This window comes from Cuculus canorus, chromosome 5 (genome assembly GCF_017976375.1).
Source record: "Cuculus canorus isolate bCucCan1 chromosome 5, bCucCan1.pri, whole genome shotgun sequence".
NCBI classification, from domain to species: domain Eukaryota; kingdom Metazoa; phylum Chordata; class Aves; order Cuculiformes; family Cuculidae; genus Cuculus; species Cuculus canorus.
In genome coordinates, this window is record NC_071405.1 from 56142725 (window position 1) to 56166377 (window position 23653).

General features: G+C 41.3%; 1 protein-coding gene across 5 annotated transcripts in view; it reads right to left on the minus strand.

Moving 5' to 3' along the window:
• The window catches only part of SMOC1 (SPARC related modular calcium binding 1), a 131490-nt gene that overhangs the window by 27094 nt on the left and 80743 nt on the right, over window positions 1-23653 (minus strand). For 4 of the 5 annotated variants that reach the window (XM_054068665.1, XM_054068668.1, XM_054068664.1 and 1 more), the window contains exons 6-8: window positions 21401-21490; window positions 17100-17180; window positions 223-415 (exon numbers count right to left, since the gene is read on the minus strand). In XM_054068665.1, coding sequence (XP_053924640.1) covers window positions 223-415; window positions 17100-17180; window positions 21401-21490 — 364 coding nt within the window. The remainder of the gene's footprint in view (window positions 1-222; window positions 416-17099; window positions 17181-21400; window positions 21491-23653) is intronic. The other variant, XM_054068666.1, reaches the window with a different exon arrangement.

The following is a 23653-nucleotide window of genomic DNA, read 5'->3' on the forward strand; positions in this document are numbered from 1 at the left end:
CTGCTTTACATAAATACTTAACTCAGAGGAAAGTAAGGGCAGCGGTTACTATGCACCAGCTCCTACAGAGAAGGAGTTGCACAGTAACATTCAATAGGGAATATCACATATGGCATTGCTAGCTATAGGAAAGCTAGTACAGAGCTGACTGCTTCAGAAGTAGGAACTTATCTGATACAGCAACAGTATTTTTTTATATTTCATCACACCTATAGCACTTACCGAGTGGAAGTACCAGGCAGGGGGCGTCCCGTGTCCACCAGGACACACCAGCAGTACCCAGTCGACTGGTGGCATTGTACTGGTTTGTAGAGCCCTCCGGGAGCACACTCAGGGATGACGATGCCCTCACGGGGGTTCTGCCTGGCCTCCTCCAGGGCGCTCTGCCTTTCTTGGTCGCAGGAGTGAACTTTCTCTGGAAGGTGGGAGGGAGGTTGGAGGGGAAAAAAAAAAGTCAAATCAAGATCACCTTCCTCAGCTCAGCAGGATATGGGTAGCCTTCACATCAAGAGACCTTTATGCCTGTTTCCTTCCCAAACACCTGCACGCCTACACCCCCAGGGACTTGAGGACTTCTGGGTTGACAGTTTTCTCCTACATTTGGCTGTGACACGAGAAGATTGTGGATTATAGACATTGACTGCCAGCTGCCCAGCAAGCCAGAAACAGCAGGAAAAACTGTTCCAGTTCACCCGGGTTTTGGAACAGAGCTATCAGATAACCATAATTCACTATTACTGCAGCCATGGGGTAAGCATTTCCCAGATGATATTTTCATATACTGAGCCATCATAAATTGTGATTTGTATTTTCTTGTTAAACAAAGGAGGAGAACACTCTGTCCTGCCTCCACTGTCTTTGTTCACACTGCAACACATTTCTCCTTCTCTAGCATCTCTCCAACACGATCCCCAAAAGGAGCAGAAGGTTGTTTTAACACTGCCTTATCCAGTGCAGAGAACATCTGCACACACCTTGGGAAAGAATGGAATACCCCATGCAACCCACACTGCCATCAGCTCTCCAGCACATGCCCCTATTTTTATCATTTGGAAGACAGAGGACACTCAGCATTGCTTCCTTAACCACCCAGTATGAAGTAAGCAGCACCCTGTCCTTCAACAGAGTATTACACAGGTATTTCCGAAGACACCGTCAACCAGAGAACACAGTACACAAATGGCACACATCAAAGAACAGAAAGAAGAGCAGAAGTGGCTTCTGCAGCCAGCCTGACACCTTCAGCCCTAATGCCACCTATTTAACCACTGCTTGCAGAAGAGCGACACATGGAGAGGTGCCAGGCTGCTGCCTCTCACATGAAGCAGGTATTAGAGGTGAAAAAGATGCACAGAGCACCTGCAGGACTTTAAGATCTATTTGTCTTGACAACCAGAAGTTCTCAACTACAAGTCTTCAAACATTCTGGCCCTTTGAGGAGTAGAAAAATCATTTCAACTTTGGAAACCACCAAAGGTATCAGAGAGAAAAAAAAAGTATGCACATAGGACAGAAAGTAGTTGAGGCAGCTGATTACAGGATTTTAAAACACACCTAAGTGTAGAGTAAAAAAGGACAACAATAACTCCAAACTTTTATCTTTAAGAGAATGACAAAAACCAGAAGCAGGAATAGTGATTCTCTCCTTGCTTCGCTTTCCTCTCCCTTACAGTTTACCCTGATTTTCTTTTCATATATAAACCACAACATCTAAAGTTCTTTGCCATAGCCAAGAATCACCTCAAACTTTCAGTACATAAAATGATTCAACACTGACCGGCCATGACACCACAAGTTCACCCCAAACCTGAAGATGTCTGCATGGTCAGCCAGCAGGCATGGCATGACCTCAGCATCCCACCCTCATGACAGGCTCATCACACAACCAACGCATGGTCACTGTTTCCCTGTATTTTGCCTGCCTGTCTGTACTCTATTGGTTATGTCTTATATTTTGGTGATAATTCTACCTCTGGGGTAGAGGGCAGGATTTGTTCTGTATTTGGGGAATAAAAGGTGTGCTGATTCACAACCAGAATTCCTCAGCTTGGTAGCAGCAGGTACAGCACAGAAAACCGCAGCAGGTCTGTACAGCATCACCCGAGTACAGCACGCTTTGGGTACTAAAAGTACTTTTATTGTTTTATAATTTAGCTGTAGCTGCTAGAGAGTCTCAAAGATCCTGAATGATCAGCTTTTCAGATCACCGTTGAGGCTGGGAACGTGCAGGGCACCCAAACTTTGCCACACACAACTCCGCACAACCAAAACACAGAATAAAAACTTTTAAGTGTTGGCAAGTCTGACTCAAGCAGAGGGAAACTTGATCAGGATGGAGCAGAAGGGGATAAAGTCAACAAAACCTGAAAAGGAGCTCAAGCCTCAAGTAATATTTAAGTCGACTTCACTTTGTTGACAGATTTCACATCTGAAAAAAGCCCTGTGACTGTCCCCAAACTGTACGTGGACAGAGAAGTCATTGAGCGAGAGGCCTGCAGGCTCCTTAAACCACTTACATCATGAGGGGCCCCCCACTTGCCCATAGACCGCTGACAGCAGTTCATACTTTAGCCCTCAGGTGAGGAGGATCATTCACGCAGCTTGGGCAAGCAAAAACTGGGGCAGAATTCCCTATCATCATTTTATATGATAAGCAAAAGGAAAAAACCAAACCAAAACAAACAAAAAAAACCACCCGAAACCCAAACTTCTGCTGAAGAGAACTACATTCCAGGAATTTTTCTGTCTAAATCCCCAAAGCTTCCTGAGTGCACAAAGTCAAACCACGATCTCAGAAGTCCTTTGAGTCTTACAAAACTAGCACTAAAAACGTCTCTGAAAAAATAGTAGCTTTTTGGTTATGTCAGGGCAAAAAAATATGCCACTTATTGAAATCAAGACAGAAAAAGAATAATGTCTTTCAATAAGTATCTTATTTTATACACGTTGCAGTTAGGTATGCAAATTACACAATATGTACAAACTTACACACCAGTTTACATCGTAGCATAAAAAATGACAAAAAAAAATCTCCGCATACATTAAGAGAAACTTATGTGAATGCAATAATCAGTGTTTACTAACAGAATACGGAACTAACTGGTCATTCCTCTTTGAAGGGTGTTTAAAGGTCAAGTGAAATAAATGTTACAAGTTTTGTTCAGTTGGCATCAAATAGATGCAATGATACAAAATTTGCCATTGTCATCAATATTCAGTGTCCTGTCATTAGCAATGATAGCAGGAGAACTAAAATAGCAGGGAGATTTTACTCATTCCTAACATACATTTAGAAGTAGCCACTATGAAAGTCCTATCTATTCCATTACATCCTGAAGAAAAAATAAAAACACAGACATACTGGGTCACACCAAAAGCCCAACTTCTGTTTCACCTACAGCCGTGACCAAAAGGGAAAGCTTGGACAACAAAGGAATGGGATGAGGACATAATTCTTTCCCTTGTGTATTTCATATCTCAACCAGTTGTGGATCAGAAACTTGCAGAGATAGACACACAATTTGCATTTAGTGAATAGCAATGTTTTTTCCCTTCCACCATTTTCCCATGTCTCCCCTCAAGCTTTTATTGACTATTACGTCCCACAAGCTAGTTCTTTGGCTTGACTACATGTTATGTTGCATATGGAAAACAGCACATCCTTTGGTTTGAACTACACCTGGCTCCACCTAGTTTTGTTTGTCAACCTTAGTTCTTCTGGAGGATGAAACAACGAACAGTTTTTGCAGTCACTCCCTCCCTGCCTCTCATCATTTTGCAGATTACTACTTCATCTCTTTTACATGCTGAAGATATGTTCCAAGATCTACCTTCCCCAAGCCAGAGTGGATAAGAACAGCAAACATATTGACACTAAATGGAGGCTCCGATAACAGCCTTGTGGAAAGTTCCTTCAGTGACTTCTGTCCACTAAGCAGAAGAAAGTATTAACTAGCGCTAGTCCCCAGAGAGGCTCTTTCCTTCAGGCTACCACTCTAACAGCACTCAATTCCCTTAAAAAATAAACATGAATATTAACAGTCGGAGTCTATTTCAGCAGCCAGCAAAATCAGCTGGGAAATCCATACCATCAGCTTCCCTAGCATGGGACTTGGCACAAGCTGCATACACTGTCACCCTGAAAGACAGTCTCACAGGTAATGAAGGGACCATCAAATGCTATCCCAGCTCCAGGACACTGAAGTCAGCCTGTTCCTGTCAGACTGCTTACTGGAAACTTTGCTGTTGTTGCCAAAGCCAGGTTTATGAAGGATAGCAAAAGCCTATGGCCAAGCTGGAAGGTTTAATGCCAGCTATGAAAATAAGCTGTCATCTTAGAAAGAAGTATATATTTATTATGCGTGCAGGGTACTTAAAAGCCCGTTCCCTGTTTGAGTTAATGTGGGTTGCAGGCACAGAAAGATAAAGAGAAAAGGTTTTTCTTCTTTCCCTCTACTGAACATTTAGAGAAGAATGTTTAAGACAGCATGTCAGTGGGACACAAATAGCCTTCCCAGGACCAACAATAATATTACACACACCTCTTTTTTTATTTTTAAAGACATTGTCATATTCCCGTTTTCTGCCATCTTTGCTTTGACTTAAGACAACCATTAGTAAAGAAGCTGTGTAACACTTGCCAACTTGCCGATGCTGGGAAGAAAAACCTTAGGCAGACAGCAAATCTAGACGACAACAAATCAAATGACAGAAAAAATTAGGGAACACACGCATACACAAAGGAGATAATCACTGGCACAAATATCCATTTTTCCTTAACTGCTGGGCTGAGCTCCGAAAGGCTGTTTGTTCATTCTTACTCTTATCTGCTTCTAAAACTCCTTAAAACATTTTTAGAAGTAGCGTCTCTGAAGCCCAAAGCTATTACAGGAAAACAGGGCTTGGAGGTTTGGACATCTGCAGTTGTATATTATCTATGCAACAATTTTCCTCTAGTAATGGCCTTCTGAGAAATGCATGGTTACATTCATAAGAATGTCTCTCCTTCCTGATCCCTTAAGTACACATATTCAAATCTACATCTAGTGCCTGCACAATAAAAATAAAAAAGACGGATGAGGTAAGGGACTCATCTGCCTGTCTAAAACTAGGTTGATATTAAAGATCTGGGGTGTTTGTTTACATCACAAAGCTCAGAAGAGAGGGTGTCTAGCAGCATCTAACCCAAAGGCTCATGCTTAACAGTTCTCATGCTCAGCTTGCAGGACTATATGGAGGCAGCGAGCTGCTCTGGGGATGAGGCAGCCTCCCCCTAGCTGCTCTACCGACACATACTTCTCACTGCTATCAGAGCCAACCACGAAGGCTGAGAGGATGCTGTAGGTGATTAGGGTGGGACATAAAGAAGATTTGCCATCCAGCCATGACAGATTATTTTTTTATATTGCTCTTCTGTGCACAATTTGTTTCTTATTAAAAGAAGACTGACACCAAAACCAACTACCTTGAAAGACATGAGTCCTTCTTCCAAACCAGGCAAAAGAGGGGGTGCAACCTCCCTCTGTGCTTCCGTCCAGCCCCAATGAACCCATGTGAATAGCCTAATCCCAGAGCTACAGGCTATGCCAGGCAGGGCAGATTTCCTTCTCTTTGCCTCCGTCACTTCTTTTGACCAGAAATTCTGTCTGGACCGGGGAAACTTTTCCCATGGAGCTCCCACAAAAAGCTTCAGTTTTATTGAACGAGCATTCATCAGAAGGGGAGGAAAAAGTCTTTTACTGAAAGATTCTTGACCAGCCCTCATTGTTAGTGCTGTAACAGGGACCTGACTTCAAAGCAGAATTACAACGAAACCAAACACATGCCTTTCCCAAATTTCTTTTTTGTTCAACTTCCAGCTCTCCCCTCCATGAGGAACTAGAGCAACACAGAACGGAAGGCAACCATACAGCAACCTAGTGCCAAGTTCCTACTGACAATGTGTGCCAACCTGAAAGTGAGGACTAAGCGTCTTTGTGCCTCAGTTCTCCTTAGTGAGAGAAAGTGTTTTCCTGTCTCCCAGGGAAGCTTTATTTAAAGACTGCTGATCTCATTTTTATTTAGCCTGTCTTTACACTGCTCTGACAGAGAAGAAGAGCCTCGATTGTATCATTATTATTGTATCATACTACGTACATCATCTTAAAGGTGCTTTTGCATTAATGTGCTCTAAGTGAACAGGACCCAGGTCCGCTCTTGGAGAACATCCTGGCACAGAGCTTACAAAAGCTGCAGGCAGAAAGTGCAGCCTCATTCCACAGAGGACACTGAACGCAGCCCAAGTCTGCGTCCCTTGCATCATGGAGAGGAAAGACAATTTGAAAAGCCTAGGGTATGGAGATGCACAAGGACTGGCAGGATTACCACAGAAACATGACAAATAGGTGCTAACAGCGTGTCCTCTGAGCAGGGCTGCTGGTGGAGGGAGTAGAAACAACCCCTTCAGTGTTTACAAGGAGCACAATAACAGCTGAGCAAATACAGCTTACGGGGATAGCATAAATCTCTCCTCACCTCTGTTAGTCATCCGCATTGCTACCCACTCCAAATCATTCTGTCTGGAAGCATGGTCCTTCCAGGGTATTCGGACTAATGTAAAGGTAAAGAGAAAAAACAAACCTTGCAGGTGCTCCCCACACTGCACCATTTGAGAAGTCCTTGCTTTACCTTGGTACTCACTCAATTTTGTTTCTCAACGCATAGGCTACAGAAGCAGCACAGGTTATTACGCGTTCCAGTGCTGAACAAGTACAATGCAAAGTTTTAACAGATGGCTAATAATTTTAAAACATACTTGTTCCAAGTGGCTTATTAAACTTAAGCCATCCAGGAACACATCCTTGCCCTACCATTTTTCTTCTTCTTAAAGTGATAAAGCTGTACTGCACTTACACCAGCAGTACGCGATGAGAAGTCTATTCAATTTCTACCCTCTAGCTTGAAATAAAGAGGAATAGCTGAAGGAAGCACTGTCCCAGGAACTACAGTGAATTTGCTGAGGGACATTTTGATGCACACTTTATGCTCACTTTGCAGAACCTGTGAGCATTGGGTGCTGCCCAGCTAGTCTGCTTCACAGAGTTTCCGAATTATACAGGAATAAAGCTCCACGCCAGTGCATCTTACAACCTGCTGGTTAAAAACTACCTGTTCCTGCAATTCTAACTCAATTGTCTTTCAGGCAGGGCTTGGATTCTTTCTACTATCCCATCTCTCAAGCAGTCAGTCAGTCACACAATCCTAGCTCTCCTAGAGCTGTAGCCAGATTTCCTGAAGGAAAGCAGAAAGAGAACAATATTTTTTATGACTAGAGTACATCATCATGGAAAAAAAATGCATATATGTGCATGTTCATACACAGTGAATTAGACAGAGCTCTGATTAAATTTCAGTTCATTAGAGTATATGTTGTTTCATTCTCATAAGCAAATGAAGAAAATGTAGGCTACATACAATTACTATGAGGTAGTTACCTAACACTGCACTCAAAAACATGCTCTGAAAGGAGAAGTCTGAAAAGTTCTCTGTGAAACAGTTCAACATTGAAAGTGATCATTAGATTTGTCTTGTATCAAATTAAAAGACATTTTGGCTAGTGGAACACAACATCTAATTTACAGACTGAAATTCAGGGAAGAATTTGAGGTCATCTCAATAAATGGTTCTAAATCAGTGCGATCACAACTTAGAACTATAACCATCAGCAAGGAGACATCCAGTGCATGGAGAAGAAATTACTGGCGAGACAGTAATACTTAGAAAAAGAAAATGGTCAGGAGCTTAAGTAGATGACAAAAAAGTCAGCAACTTCACGACACTGCAAACAACAACAACAAAGAAAAAATCAAAAAAAGGTGGGTCTAGCTGTGGGACATAGTGACAGAGGCTTCACATAATAAACAAGCACTAAGGATCGGTAAGCGTTTAAATCAGCCCTGTGTCCAGCTCTGGGGACTGCACTTTGAGAGAGAGGTGGACTGTTTGGCAAGAGCAGGAGAGAGCAGAGGAACAGGCAGAGGTCTAGGAAACCTGATCAGTGAGAAGAGGCTGAAAGAATTCCATTTGTTTAGTCTAGGGATGACATTTAGTCTTTGGAGACATAAAAACTGTTATTAAAAAAAAAAAGATGGTCCTAGATAATTTTTTCTCTTCCCCACAGGTAGTTCAAGTAGCAGTCAGCTTACTTGGAGAAAGAAGTTTTAGGACTGATATAACAAAACCCTGGTGATTAACTGTTCACTTATTGGAAGTGGCAGTGGGATCCCTGTTGCTACATTAGAAACAGGTTATTCACATCAGAGCTGCTAACTGTATATGATCCCAAGTTAAAATGGGGAGGAAAAAGCCATGCAACCGCTTCAGGTCCTACTCACACAGACTAAGGAGTTCCAGCAGATCCTAGATGACTGCAGTTTACAAACATAGCCTGAATTCTTCAAGGTGTTTGATCCAGTTCACGTTTCTAGATTTTGGTGTCTGATCTTCCCGATGCACCTGTTTGCCGTATTCTGTATGACAGCTGTCGCTGTGCAGTACCTCCACATTAACAGTTTCTGCAGTCTGAGCAGAGAAAGTTTGGCACCAAAATGCACTCCTCTTCAGTTCTTTACAACAGGATGGTTCCTCAGCAGTAGAAAAGCTACACACTTTAGAACACCTTAGACACTGCCCTTGTGATTTTGAGGAGAAGCTAGCCAGAGCCTGTGTTTTTTCTTCCTTAACTCCTCTTTTCCATTTCACATAGTTTCTAAGCTTGTGGCATACCTAGCTTTGAGATAAGCCACCTGTCTTCAAACACTTTCATTCATTTTCCCTATATTCCTTTCTGGTTGCACTCTTTTCACGTTGAGGAATGCTATTCAATAAAATTAGAAGCCATAGGTGTTTCCGCTAGAGCCTTAACATTACTGGGAAACTGTTTTCACTTCCACACCTGTTTTTAATAGTGCTTGGAACAACTAGCACAGCAATTGTTGGAGAACACGTCTACCTCTGCCAGCTGAAATATACAAGCATGCCATTTTCACACTGTTGTAAGCATATAATGATAGGACACCAAACAGAAAGCTTTAGAAAACTTTCATGGGCAGGTAAAAAGTATTTCAGACTGGTCTACCTAACTACAGTAATGTACCTTTTTCTACGCTACTGCTGGGGAATAAAAGGGCAAAAGGGAGACTATTTTACAGTGCGATGAGTTATTTCATGTCACAACTGATCAGCTTTTTCCTGTAGTATTTAGTACTTTATGAGGAGGCAGAGGGAATTGCCTTGACAGGAGTGCTAGCACTCATTCTTGAGGCTGGCTGATGCTGGGAAAAATGTCCAGGCTTTGGAAGTTCAATGACCTAACGTATGGAATACAGACATCAGACATAGGACAAACTGCAGCCACTGCATCAGTGTCAGAGATGGAGGTAGCTGCCTTCTACACTCTGTGTTGAAAGACAAGGGAAGAACTACAGGGTGATAGTATCTTTTCAGCCCTTGGTGCTGCTCCACAAGCCCTATTCATACTCCTGCAGAGCCTCACAGATTTCACTTTTATCATCTTCTCTGTTACCGAGATCCACCCATGTGGAGAGCCTCTTTTTTACTCTAAACCTTGCAACAGAAGGATGCTTTCAGGTGGGGGGGGAGCAGGGTTTTTCCAGCAGTTCTGGAATGCAGCTCTGCTCCCTCACAGCCTTGTCCTCTACTAGGTGAAATCCATGGCCTCCCTGGTCAATACTGGGGGCAGCAGACACTGCTGGGGATACGCTAGTCTGAATATATTTTTTAATTTCGTTGCCTCCTGGCATATCACTTGAGTCCTCAGGTATATAATCTCCAAACCCCATCACAGCTTTTGGTTTCAGGAGAACCCTTGAACTAAACCTTTTCCAGGTGGAATCCATGAGCATAGGTTGAGCTGTTATTTTTAAACAGGTCCTCCTTATTTGTGGCATCTCAGAAATTTTATAGTCTTCCTTGTGAAGTTGACAGGAACTTTTCAAGAGAGGCAGGAAGGTGAGTCAATACGTTTCACCTGTCAGTAGGTATCAACATATGTTCAAACAGATGTTTGAAGTACAGAGCCACATGCAAGCCTGTGCTGAATGCTGCTGGTATATACAAGTGCAAAGCACTTCACTACTAAGAAACTACTTCAGCAAGCACACCTTCAACAGGAATCAGCTTCTGCGAGAAATCAAATGAAGCTCCACTCTCCCTTTGTCCCTGTATGTCCCAGTAATGTCCGGTGCTGGAGCACATTTCCTTTCCTTTTCCCCTCTAAATCTTCAGTAGTTTCAGATGCAGGATTTCTTCCCCAACGCCTTTTACCCCAGCTTCTTATACTTTGACATCTATTGCCCCCCTCCTACTGCTCCCTATCCACTCACCTTAACAGGCAGCTGCAGAGCTGCAGTTATGACTCCATGTCTAGAGTAAGTTTTCTTTCTTTGGGGCATAGGAGGGGGGAGTGACTGAATTCTTTGGGAATGATTTATCACAGAGCACTCAGGGAGAGCTTCATTTATTTGACTAGTTGCATATGGTTTAACACCTATGGATGCATGCCGATTATTATACAATGTTATTTTTCCCACTTGTATACTTTGCAGTTTTTCATAGAGCAGATTAACTAGTCCCCAATGGCATGTTATTTAAGACTTCATTTGCTGGCTGTCTGGGAAAGGTCCTGGTCCTAGATTCTTCCATTCTCCCTGCTTCAGTGCTCCCCTACATACTTCACCACACCTGTAACTCTGAGACCATAGGATAATCACATCTAGGCATGACATACATCGTACCTTCTCAGAACTTCCAGGAGGGCAAGAAGACGCCTCCCAAGCAGTGGTCAAAAGAGCAAGGGGTGGTTGAACCACAGTATGGAAAGTAAGGACAGGAGGGATAGAAAGTAAGGGAAAAACATCACCACACATCCTGACTTCCAAGGATGCAGGAACTTGGAGAAGAGCATAGAGATCTGCTATGAAAACATAATATAATTAGTAAGTTTTCATACTATGCTCAACAGGAGCCTCTCTTGAGATTGTTTCACTTGATATCAAGCCAGAACTTAAATGAAAATTAATTCAAAACCAAACCAAAACACATCCTCACAAAAAGGAGGGGGAGGACTAATACAAAGGGCAGAGTTCTGGCAGGCAGGACAGTAAAGTGACACGTTTTAGCCTAATAGTTTCAACAGGTCAGAGGAACACTGTGTTGGGAGAAACTAACTCAAGCTACAGCCCAAGAGCCAACGAGGGTACATTACTAGAGGACAGCACAAAAGGCAAAACCTTTCTTACTCATTGTTTTCCTTCCATGAATCCTTGTTCTTGACATCCCTGACACTTCTTTTTTCCTCTTCAGTTATGGGTAAGTACAAAAGTCACAGCTCCCAGGTGTTACGCCTGGAGGGGATGGAACTATCAAAGCGTCCACCAAGGAGGACTGCAGTCAGCATTAGGATGTCATTCCCAGGCACCAAAATTCTCCAATTCCAATGCTACTGTAACGTCACATTCAGGTGTCACTAAATCACCAGTGCTTGGCTACCTCCCATTCTCAATCTGCTTTCTTGCTGAAGTGAAATCAACTTTCACCTCCCCGCCATCTCCTCCTTTTGGTGGTCTAAGACTAACCAGCCACAGACTTTGGGAAACAGCCTACAACCCTGTAACAGACATTTGTACACCAATATTAACACAACTGGCATGGAAAGACAGTCAGTTTGTAACTAATACAACCAGTTTAGCAAAAAAATAGCAGAAAAGTAGAAGAAGCAGCAGCATGAGGTGGAGTGTGCCAAGAGTAGGATGAGACAACTAAGGAATAAGGCTGAGAATAAGCGATAAAGACAGGTGAGAAACCGCCCCTGTTCAAAACACTGCTCTGCCTCATCCGAGGCAAATCATCTGCAGAGGCAGAGCCTCATCTGAATCTACCTCCAGCTCCCTGGTTCTCTGCAGTATTCCATACTTCCAAGCACAAGGAAATCTGCTCCAATTCCAAATTATGCATTCCACACAAATTGGTACACTGTCTTCCCACAATGGAAAATAATGTAGGTGTTTAAGCTCCTTGAGGCTAGTCCTCAATGCTAAAAAGGAATTCCTAATAACAAATCAAACTTCTGTCTAACCTTGACTGTTTTCAGTGCACCCCACTGAAACAGGCATATTCCTTTTTAAGAGCAAATCAGTAGGTCCTGTTGGGCGTCTCACCTGACAATCTGACTCAGGAGAAACTACACTGATTCTCAATATAGGTGGCTTAAAAGCAGACTCCTTGTTAACTTATGGGATCCTCGAAAGACTCCGGCTTTAGATATGGCTAAAGTAACATACCATGAGTACATTTCCCCCTAAGTGCAATCACTATCCCTGATCCTCAAAGCATACAGCAAAATGGTATCACTTCCTAGGTGAATACTAGAAAGAAGGAGCTATTTTGGGGTGCCACGTGGGTTTTGTTGCCTTTTTTTCCTCCAACTGGGAAAAAACATGAGGAGGGAGCACAGAAAAAGCAGAGAACTCAGGTCCTGGCAGTACACTTGATATAATCACATCACAACTCACTATGCAGATCTCTGGAGACAAACTGCCACCAAGAACGCACAGACTCCCTCTGGGGTAAATGATGGGGGTGCTTCTGCTTCTTGCAAAAGTATATATGGACATACATCCATTTAAGAAGCCCTAAAGTTTGGGCTCAAAGTGGATTCTATTAGCAAAAAGAAAATGTGAATACCACCATTCTTGTTTCCTTAGCTTGTTTACAGTTCTACTCTGTCCACTAAGAGCTCCTGACAGCAGAGAACTCTGTTACTGGAAAGCTGTCATATGAGATGCCTGCACGATGCCTTGGGTGCCAGAGCTGAACAGAATAGGCCACTGGGAGTTGGCTCCCATTCAATAAGCAAGATTTTGAAATAAACAGATACAGGTTTCTTTGTTCTTTTTTTTTTTTTAACTAGGCACACACAAACCTGTCTTCAGCTGCTAACCTCCACATATTACTCATTCTTCCTTTCAAATAACGTCATGTTCAAAACCCCAGTGACTGCAGAATATTTACTTAAGGCTGCTACCGCTGCTTTCTCTAGAGCTGTTTATTTTTCCATGCATAAGCCCATTACATCACTCTGTGGTTTTCTTAAAGGTTGTCGGGGTAAGCTGGATGCAGGCAGGAATCTCTTGCTAACCAAAACCAAATCGCTAAGTAGCACAAATGGATCTGGATATAACTCTGGAAATGAACAACCATGGATTCCTCAGCAGAGATGGGGTGCTCCCACACAGGCAGCCATTAGATTTATTTTCTTCGGCATTTTAATGCAGGATGCATTACTAGGAGCTTCCCTAGATTAAAAACTGTAAAAGAAAAATCATTTGGACTGTTCGAGGCTGGAATAGGTAAAGCAGGAAAGCAGGAGGCTGAAACGGTGAAAGTAGTACGAAAAGACAGATCCCATCCACGCTGATTAGAGAATGACCAATGCAAAGGTCCCATCTCTATTGCCTCCTGCTTTGGCAGTGTTAAAAATGACATATTGCAGAGGGCAGTGCTAAATAACGGGCTTAATTTGGAGCGTGTATGTGCACACTCATAGGTGTGCATATTTGGGGAAGGTGGAAATCAGTTAAAAAAAACGTTTTTGGCATCTTGCCATAGCAAACAAAACAGTATTTTGATCTAGATTTTTCACTTGCCCCAAAAAGAAAAACTGACTTCTAAGCTTTCATGATTCATTAAAAGGCTGAAGACTTAGTATGCAAGTGTAGAAAAACAGTAACTTTTTTTGCTACTTCTCAGATCAAGTGTCACAGCACGTTCAGGTTTTGGTTCCTGCCTCCAGCTGAGAGGATCTGAACCCTGCCATCTCACCCCACTGAGAAAGAGATTTAGTTGTCATCTCATTCTTTAGGGTGAGGTGTGGTAACAGCACTAGCAATCCCGCCTAGCAATGCTGTTCTACCTAGCACAAAAAAATTCACCAACAAAACACCTATAGATATACAGATTCTCATTTAAGTGCTCTATTCACCAGCCTAGAGTCATTCTGATTTTCCTGATCTCTAGCTTAATTAGTATTTACACATGACAAGCAAAACATAAATGCTCCAAGAGAGGACTGTTACAGGAGAATCTCTTCTGTTTGTCAATACTAAATGGAAGGTGGAACACTGATTTCAAATGTAGCTCTTGGAAGATACAGGCTGTGTATGTAGCGCGGGGTGTCACTAGTTACCTGCTGGTTGGTTCACTCTGAAGACTAAGACTGATCAGAGACAATGACGGCAAACTACAGAGCCTATTTGCCTCCATATAGCAATTCTCACATTCTTCTCACAGTTGATACAGTTAAGCATTTCAGCATGCAAACTCCAAGGAATAGGGAAGGCTTTCAAGAACAAAGCTAATGAAAAAGAACAGGAAAAAAAAAGAAAGGCTTAAGCTGGATATGACAAAAAGAAAAATCCTAAGACTGAGTTCAGATGGCAGAGCAGCTTACTGTAGGAAAAAATAAAATGTTTACTGCCTAAGACATTTATGCTACAATACAAAATATACTGCTCTTCATACAACACAAATACTGACTGGCCCTAAAGTAGTAGATTAGATGACCTACTAGGTCTTTTCTCACCTCCAGTTTCAGTGATCCCATTAAATGGCTGCACGAGGATACCAGCGTGTATCTGCTCCAAGACAGCAAGTGCAAACTCAGAGAGATAATATAGCTGAGCAAATATCAAAACAAAAAATCCATCTTGCACTAACAGAACTTGCCTTCACTCTTTAAAAATAAATGAAAAATCAGAAGTGTGCTGAGCATTAATATTTCCAGCTGACAAGGGCCAAAAGCAATTAAAAACATACCCTAATTTTGCATGCTGATCTCATGACATCTGTTCAATCATCTTCAGCTTAAAGACTTAAAGACATTTGAAGAACCTCGTTCTAAATGATTATTATCCTCCCCAGCTTTGTTGTTTGATCCCACCAACACTACATTGCCTTTTAAGAGACACAAGGGATGAATGGAATGAAAGGTACTAAACAAGGGGCCTGGGCTTCGCTGGTTGAAAGAAACAGACTAAATTAGCCCACACCTCACATGAGCTAAACCACAGTCCAATTTTAATGAGGCAGTATTTCTTGATATCAATAATGCGGTGTAAGAAATGAAGATGTGGAAATTTGGGTCTAAAGTTGGCAACCCAGTCTCTTAATGAGATCCCAAGGCAAGTGAGTGCCCATCAAGGCAATCAGTAAGGCTGAGTCAGATGAACCACACATCCTTTTAGCTGACTGTAAGAAACCACCCCTTACAGAACTCTTGTATTTTCCAGAAGGTCATTTATTTTTGATTTATAGCATGGACTCACAATAATCTTGTTTGAATAACAGAAATGACATCAGAAGCAATTGGAAAAAAAAAGTGGACAAATGTAAACTCACAAAAGGAACTCTTCCACGAACAAAACTCCAGTTGACATCAGGCAGCTTCCCAAGGAAACATTTCAACGAACTGACTAGCTTTACAGCATGAAAGCCAGCCTTCAGCTCTGTTGGGGCGAGAAAGCACCCATCTCCTTTCTAGGCCTTCTGACAGGCTTTCAAGTAAGAGACCCTCCTGTTCTCAACTCCCTGTGTAGCCTCCTAGGACCCAGATCTAGAAACCCTTATTTCCATTGCAACTATCAGGTTTGCAGCATTAGAACAAAAGTTGGTCTCCAAGACAGGTAGGAGCCATTACATAGGATTTTAATATTAATTGTCACCTTTAATTGCACTGTGAGTTACTGATTGTCCCAGCAGCTCAAAAAAAACCAAACCAAGCTGCATTTGCTCTCCCATGAAAGATATCCTGAAAGAAGAATGCCGATACTCCTACAACATCTGAAGCTTGTGGATGATTCCCACTGGCAGTTCCTATGCAGATCACACTGCTACAGAAACAATCAGGAGGTGAGGCTCAGGACACTTTCAAAAACTGGGGTCTGGGCAATGATGGATTATCCTCCTGCTAAGAGTTCTTCTCCACTCAACAGCAAAAGAATCTCACTAATGTAGCACTGATTTCACCCTGCAGTTGGGAAGGCGCACAAGAAGGTTAAGGGAACTGCTGAGTGTCGTGAACACTTTCCAGTTAATCCAGAAATAGCAGGTGACCAGGTACTTCAGGCTATCACAACTGATCTGTTCTGGGGACTGGAGTTATTCCCAACAGCTGTCCTAGGCATATATTGTTTCATAAAATATATGCAATAGTAGCAGCTCCTATTTAAACCTTACAGTAAACCCACGGCTTCTTAAGGCAATGTTGTTCTTTCGATATCCCCTTTACCTTCTTCCTGTCTCCCACTTCAGTTAAAATATATCAGATAGAAACCATTCTTACCATGAATCCTTAACTTTCATCTTCAGATTCTTCCAGTTTCTTGTCATTTCAGTGACTCCACACAGTTTAACCCTTATCTCCAATCTCAAGTTTCACATCCTACATTCACATCTTCCTGCTCCCTCTTATGCCACTAATGTTCATGATCTTTCCTTTGCTGTCCTTTTATGGTTGGGTTTTCCTTTATCCACTCTACTACCTACAAAAATACTTTCAACATTTACTTAGACATAAGTAACCTACTTCTAGATGTGAAATAATCCAATCAATTTTTATCAAAAAATATCCCCTGCAGAGAAGAATCTTGAAGTTGCCAAAAAAGAAGCCCTTCCTCTGTATTTTCTCACCTGCTTAGACCAAAACAAAAGCTCTGATCTCAGAATCAAATGCATCAGTTTGTACATCCGTGAAAGCATGCTGAACAGCAAAAAGAATAAAGATGACAGCTGGTTGGGATGAATTAACAGATGAAGACATTAGAAATTCTTCAATTATGGTTTGGGGAAACAGAAACACCCCTCATCACACACTGACTGTAGCCTTCTGGACACAAAAAAAGGATGCTATCTGAAATTATTTTACAGCCTGCGCAGCACTGGAAAGCAGCAGCACAGCTAAAATGAAGGAAGAACAAAACAAGAACAGACAATGAGGGACTGCAGCCTAGTTAAAAGAAACCTTTTTTGTTTGGATGGAACATTACCTGAATTCCTTATACTGGAGCTGTTTAGTTTGGAATCTTTGATGACCAAGTGCTTAATCCAAAGGGTGGGTGCTGTGATTTCTGAAAGAGAAAAAATAACTGCCTTAAACCGCAGCAAATAGTGAATACACGTGTTTTTTAATTATGAGGACAAGACATTTGCTACAATCACACCTTAACTGATCCATCATCTTTGTAGAGATCAGCTCATCTCCTGGTGAGGTCCTTCCACCTCTTATGAACCAGTATTTCTAAATCTTCCACAAGGTTATCCCATCTTCCCATTGCAGAGAGTACCTCTCAGCTGACAAAACATTTTGTTTTGGGGTCTTTTTTTTGTTTGTTTCTGCCCTCCTCCCCTTTCCCCCTCCCCCCCAGGCCTCTACCCTACACCTCCTAAATTCTCCTCAAAACTTGGAGATCTTAAAGATTATCTTGTGTGCTCTAGCATAAGTTGGTTTCCACTGAAGTACATATGAACTCTAGGCTAAAGAGAAGTCAATCCAGATCTTAAGTATTGCTTTAACAGCCCCAGAAGGGCTGACCACAGCTTTGTCAGTTCTGTAAAACAAGCAACAACAAAATTTGAAATAAACAGGCAGAGAAATAAAGATATTTCTGGACAGACTTTAAAGGAAGTCTGTTAAAGAAACAAGTTCTTGTTAGAAAAACACATCTTATGCACTACAACCAAGACATTCCAACATCAATTTCTGGCAAAGTGCTTTGTAACACCTCAGAGGAGGGGTTCTATCGACCTCAATAAACAGCAGAATCTGACCTAAGTAACATAAGTGGCACATAATCAGCATTTGCTTAGAACTGAGCATAGCAGTACTCAGTACCATGGACTAGAGCTCCTAAAGTGACATTTACAGAACTGATATTTATTGAAAAATTTTCAGCTTCCACAAGAGCATGCTTTTAATACTAAATCTTGGAGTTTGTCTTAAGTACGTCTAAGAAGTAATTACATGAGTTTTCCTAGTCCCTTGTTGACATTTATATGGATCTGCTCAGCAAGGGAGGAGCTTGCTCACTACAAAAGAAACTGATTATACATTGTAAGCGCATGAAGGAAAAATTAAAGGGAATTTTTCCTTCCAAAATATTTTTGGCTGCTTTGATTGAATCATTGTGATTACATTTAGGGATTTTTTTGTTTGTTTGTTTTATATGGAAATACAGGTTTACTACTGCTAGAATACCACTGTTGGAAGTTTGTTTAACAAAGGCTGCTTTATCTGCAGGTTTCACTATACTATTTTACCATTACTCAGTCATGACATGCTCCTATAAACATGCATGCCTGTATACTTCGGGCTTTTTTTGGGGAGAACTACATCAAATTAAACACTAGGTGAGAGGTAGGAAAGGGAGAAGCACAGAAGTACGAAAAGTCCATAAACCAAAGTGCTGGATCTAAACTCCTAAATGTGGAATGAAATTTAGCTCTGGCTCTGCACTGTACAGTCTGGGTATATCTACAGCTGAAATAGGAGGAACAACTGAAGTAAATAGGTGCTAAAGAATGGGTCAGGGCCTTCAGATGCACAATGATGCATATCTGCTAGTAAGGTTGAAAGGTGCAGAAAAAAGAATTGTGGCAAAAGAGCAGAACAGAAAAGAAATAAAATTAATCCTTTGGGATCTACCATAAAAATGTATTTTCCATCCAATTAACTCAGATATCCTTTGGAATACAAGTAAGCAACACAGAGCCCTCTGAACAACAGAAGGAGTAGATTCTCACTGAGTTAAGAGGTGCGGTTTATCAAAAAGACAGGGTGTTTAAAGAAGTTATTCCTTGGGAAATGAATACAACTTGCACGTTGAAACTAAACAGAGGGCGGATACAAAGAAAACAGAACCTAGAATTGCAGGAGGAAATAAAACTTTTTTTTAATTAAAAAAATATAGCAAAGACAATAAAAAATACTCCTCTGCAAACGAGAATTTTGTCCTAAGAGGAGATTCACCGAGATCTGCATTGCAATGAAGTGAAATAATTTTTAAAGAGATTGCTGCTTTGTGATTCAAACTTTGGACAGGAAAGTTTAAGTTATCTGATCTACATTATCTCTGGCACTGCTCTATTATGCCTTCAGGGAGGAATGATAGGGAGTGGGAGGGGAACTTATGTCTGAAATTTGAATTTTCATTATCTTCTAATATAGGTGAAAACATAAGAAAGGTTAACCTTCATCTTGGAGATGTTGAGGTCCAAGAGGTATCACATTTCAAAGGTAGCTGAGTGTATTTAATTCCGTTCAACAAAAAATAAGCCCCTTGTGGATTGAAGGTAGGCACCCAAAAACAAAGCATGAAAAAAATTTCACATTTTTATTGTCCACTTATGTTGCTATCGGCTCCACCCTGGTTGGCCAACTTTCAATACACCAGCTTTCAGGAGCCCAGCAGATCTCAAACTCACTGCAACTGAATGGGATTTGGACTTTGACTCCTTTGAAAATCCATGAAGAGTCCAGACCTGACAAGTAAATTGGTTTGCCCTTTTATGTTATGTGACATTTCTGTCAGACAAGTGAAGCCATTCCTCAGGAAGACCTATCCAAGACACTGGAAGAGTATTCCAGTGAAGTCTTGTTAATAAATTTGCTCAGATAAAGTCAAGGGATTGTCCAGGATGATACCCTGAGATGTTTAGTCCAAACTTCTGCTCCAGACAAGATTGGCTACAAGAACAAACCAGGTTGCTCATGGTTTTATCCAACTGGCTCAGAAAGGAAGGACAGAATATTATCTCTCTGTGCAATCTGTTCCATTTCTTCATTGTCCTCACGGTGACTAAGTTTTCTTTCTATCCAGCCCAAAAATTTTGTTTCAATTTATGACTGTTGTCTCTCATCATGCATTGCTATGAAGAGCCTACCTCCATCTTCTTGATAAAGGTCTGTTCACTACATTTTTCAAGAATTCAGCTCAGTTCTATTTGAATGACCAAAATGTTGATTAACTCCTGCATTTTACTAGTGGATTCTTTCCTTTGAATATCTATGGGCATCATAAGGCGAGAAACTTAAAGGTCAGAAGCATGCTGTGATTACAAACAGCATGCTAATACATCAGCTTGCTGCCAGGACCATCTTTCTTTTGATATAAACAGGAAATGGTCAGCATGGCTTTAGTCGCCTGTTTATTTGAGGATGCTTTTTGCTCCGAAGGCTTTGTTTCTTAAAGTTCACAAGACGATTCTCAGACACCTGTGATTACTAACTGGAAGTGACAGGGCTACGTCATACGGCTACTAAATAAGCTTATTTTGGCATGGGGTTTTTGTTGTTGCTATCACCTCTTTTTACAAGAGGGCAGGAGGTATCAACAGCATCACCCACTCTTGCCCAGTGCTTTCCATTTCTGACTTTGAGCCAGTTTAAAAAGTCAAGTATAACTATGAAAATGCATAGGCTTTCCCTCACTGCTTCAACCTCCACACTTCCAAGAGGGTTAGAGTTGTTCAGACTTCAATCTTTAACTTGACTATAATAGTTGTGGGTTTAAATCCGTAGAAAACATGCACTACTTCTAAGCAATATGCAAGATCAAAGCAGTTGCTAATAGGCCCATTCACTATCCGAGGACCACTATCCCCACCGGTAAACTTTTGTTTCTATGTGTAAAAGGCTTGAATCCTCTGTGATGACAGTAATTTTATCCTTGTTGCAAGGCTTCCAACGGAACAAGGTCTAATATTCCCTCTCCAAAACACAACCAAAAGATTAGCCCATTCAAGAAGGAAACTGCCTTGGTGGGCCATGAATTAAGTGGGCCCAGAACACTGACTTTATTTGCTTAAATAGTATGTGCGTCAATGAAAGTAATTGCTAAATAAAGAAACCTCCCAGCAATTTTATTCCGAGTCAACATTCACAAGCTGTGGTTTAGCACCACCCTCCCTTTCGTGAAGCTGTAATGCACTGCAGAAGTTGTGAAATTCCCAGCATTGGTATCATGAGCACGGTGAGAGTGACAGGGTAAGAACAGTCTGAAGGAAGTTGCCATTTCTGACTCAACTCACATTTTTTTCACCGTGACACTTTTTCCTCCAAGAGTACCCCAGGAATCTGGTCAACCAGTGTTATTGTTAGAATCCAGAGAAGAGGGGGGGATGTAAAAGGATTAGGGAAAATGCCTGAAGTCCCAAGGGCACTGTGAAACTTGGATAACTTATGAGATTCACTGGCTTTTCTGCTTTGCAGGATAAAGAAAGCATGCGAGCCATAAATCCTACAGAGGGAAGCAACTTTGTTGCTATTATTTTTTTTAAGGAACGCTCTTACCTTCTCCATCGAAAATAGGCTGAGTTTCCATGGTTGGCGTTGGCTTCGAACCATCATCTGAATTGAGGGTTAAAAAGAATCGAAAAGAAACTACCATTATTGAGGTAAATACTATCTACTCTCCAGTACTGTTGAATGATTGGGATTTGTACATGGCCCGGCCAAGTCCAGAAGAGAGAGAAGATAGACAGAACAAAAAACAAATTATTCAGAGTGTACACCAACAGCTGTTTTACACAGCAGGCATGCATTGAGCACTATCCTTAGACTTAAAAGAAGCCTCCCTCTCTCCCTCCCTTCTCCCTCCACAAACCATTGGTCTGCATCACCCCTTGTTGCACTGATCAGGCAATCACCTTTAGCTTCAAGTGGCTATGTCCCACATGGGACATTTCCTGAGACAGAGGTCTAGAGAATGCTTTCCCACTGTGTCTTCCACCTTATTCTTCTTGTTCAGAAGAAAAACTCTTCTTCTGAAACTTACCTGTGCAGAACCTGGCACCAGCATTCACTGCAGAGCTGTTAAAAAGGGATGGTCAAAACCAAATCTTTTTTCTTACAATGCATCAAGGTGTTCTTCAAATGCAGTGCTGTGGCAATGTCTTCTAATTGCAAAATTGTGAGGAAAGAACTTTTCTTAGATTAGTTTCTTCATGTGCAAGAGTGCTCCATGTGTTCTGACCACAAGTCTTTCATAAATTAGCTTTAACCAAAAAATATAAATCTCAAAATTTAGAGATGGACCACAGGGAAAGTGTTGAGTTTACAGTCTGTTGGGCTTAGTATGCCTATCTACCATATCTACAGACCCAGCATGGATTCAGGCTGAATCTAATTTTCTCAGCACTCAGAAGGATCTGGATGTCGAGCCCCAGGTTAGACCATCTTTACACAACACTAGGACAGTGGTGTAAGGCAAAACTTTCAACTGCTGCCAAGCTAAGCTGCAACAAACTGTAGAGGAAAGTCTTTTGTTACTTTGCAAGATAAGAATGTAGAACATTGTTTGGATATAAACTAAGATGAAATTAGCTTTTTAAAATACAGCGGCTTTAAAAACCTACAATTTGTAACAACCATTTTTCATATACATATTGGCGAAAATGACACTACACATTAGTAAAGTGGGCAGTAACCTAAAATGGAAAGTTGCACAGCAAAAATGAGTTGCAGGGAGAAGTCTATGCCAGAAAAGCCAGGCTTGCCACCATTTCCACAAATTTATCATATGCACAAGGAAGGGCCATTTGGAGGAAGAATGCATGGGACAGTCCCTCCTAGAAGTAGCAATAACTGCTTTCAGCCTTCCCTTACATTAAGAGACCATTGGAAGGGTAAGAGAGGGGCCGAGATGGAAAACAGAGGCTTATTAACCATTTTTCCACCAAAACTTGTATTTGCAGTTTTATAAAGCAAGCAAAATACTAAACACCTCTTCCACAGATCATTAGTTCTATGCATTTCCACAGAAAGCAATCTAATTCACAGAAAGCAAAAATGTGTTGGTAATTCCATTTCAACCTCAGGTCTGCTGAAGGAAAGGAGGTTGACAGAAGTGAACAAGAGAGACCTTGTTGTCATTCTCCCTCTTTACTATTATATTTGGGTTTATGCTTAACTGCAAGCTTAGCAAGCATTTGGAAAAAAAAATACTTACCATTAGTCAAGTTAACTCTTGTCCTGAGTTTTCCTGTTATTGGGCATTACCAATAGCATAGATAAGCAGTATTTTTCTTTAAAAGATGAGCTGCTGATTTCTTGGAAAAGATCCCTGAGTTTCACTTAATTTACAAGAAAGAAGATTTTTCTGTTTAAAGAAATCTTTGGATAAAATTAGTTCATCTTCACTTTTTTTGACAGAATAGGCTGCTCTGCTTCTGCAAGATCCCAGAAGCCACAGAGGTTGCTATTTACTTAGAATGACACTTCACACTAATGTAATCAGCACGGTTCACTTTACAGATTGAGAAACCAAACCAAAAGTGCAAAATTCACAGAACAACCGGAAAGGTGAATAATTAAGTTATATAAAATATGAAGAAACCTGGCATAAAAAAAAAATACCAGTATGTTAATTAGTTTATTCCTATTGTTCTCACAAATGCTTCTGCACAAAGTAATTAGAGAATTACTTTTCAGATTTAAAGCAGCAACTCAGAAGCCAACAATGGAGAAAAATTAGAAGTAGATCTGAGCCAAAACGCTTTTTATCCAAACCATTATGTGAACTTTGGCAGAACAGAGGATGCTTCC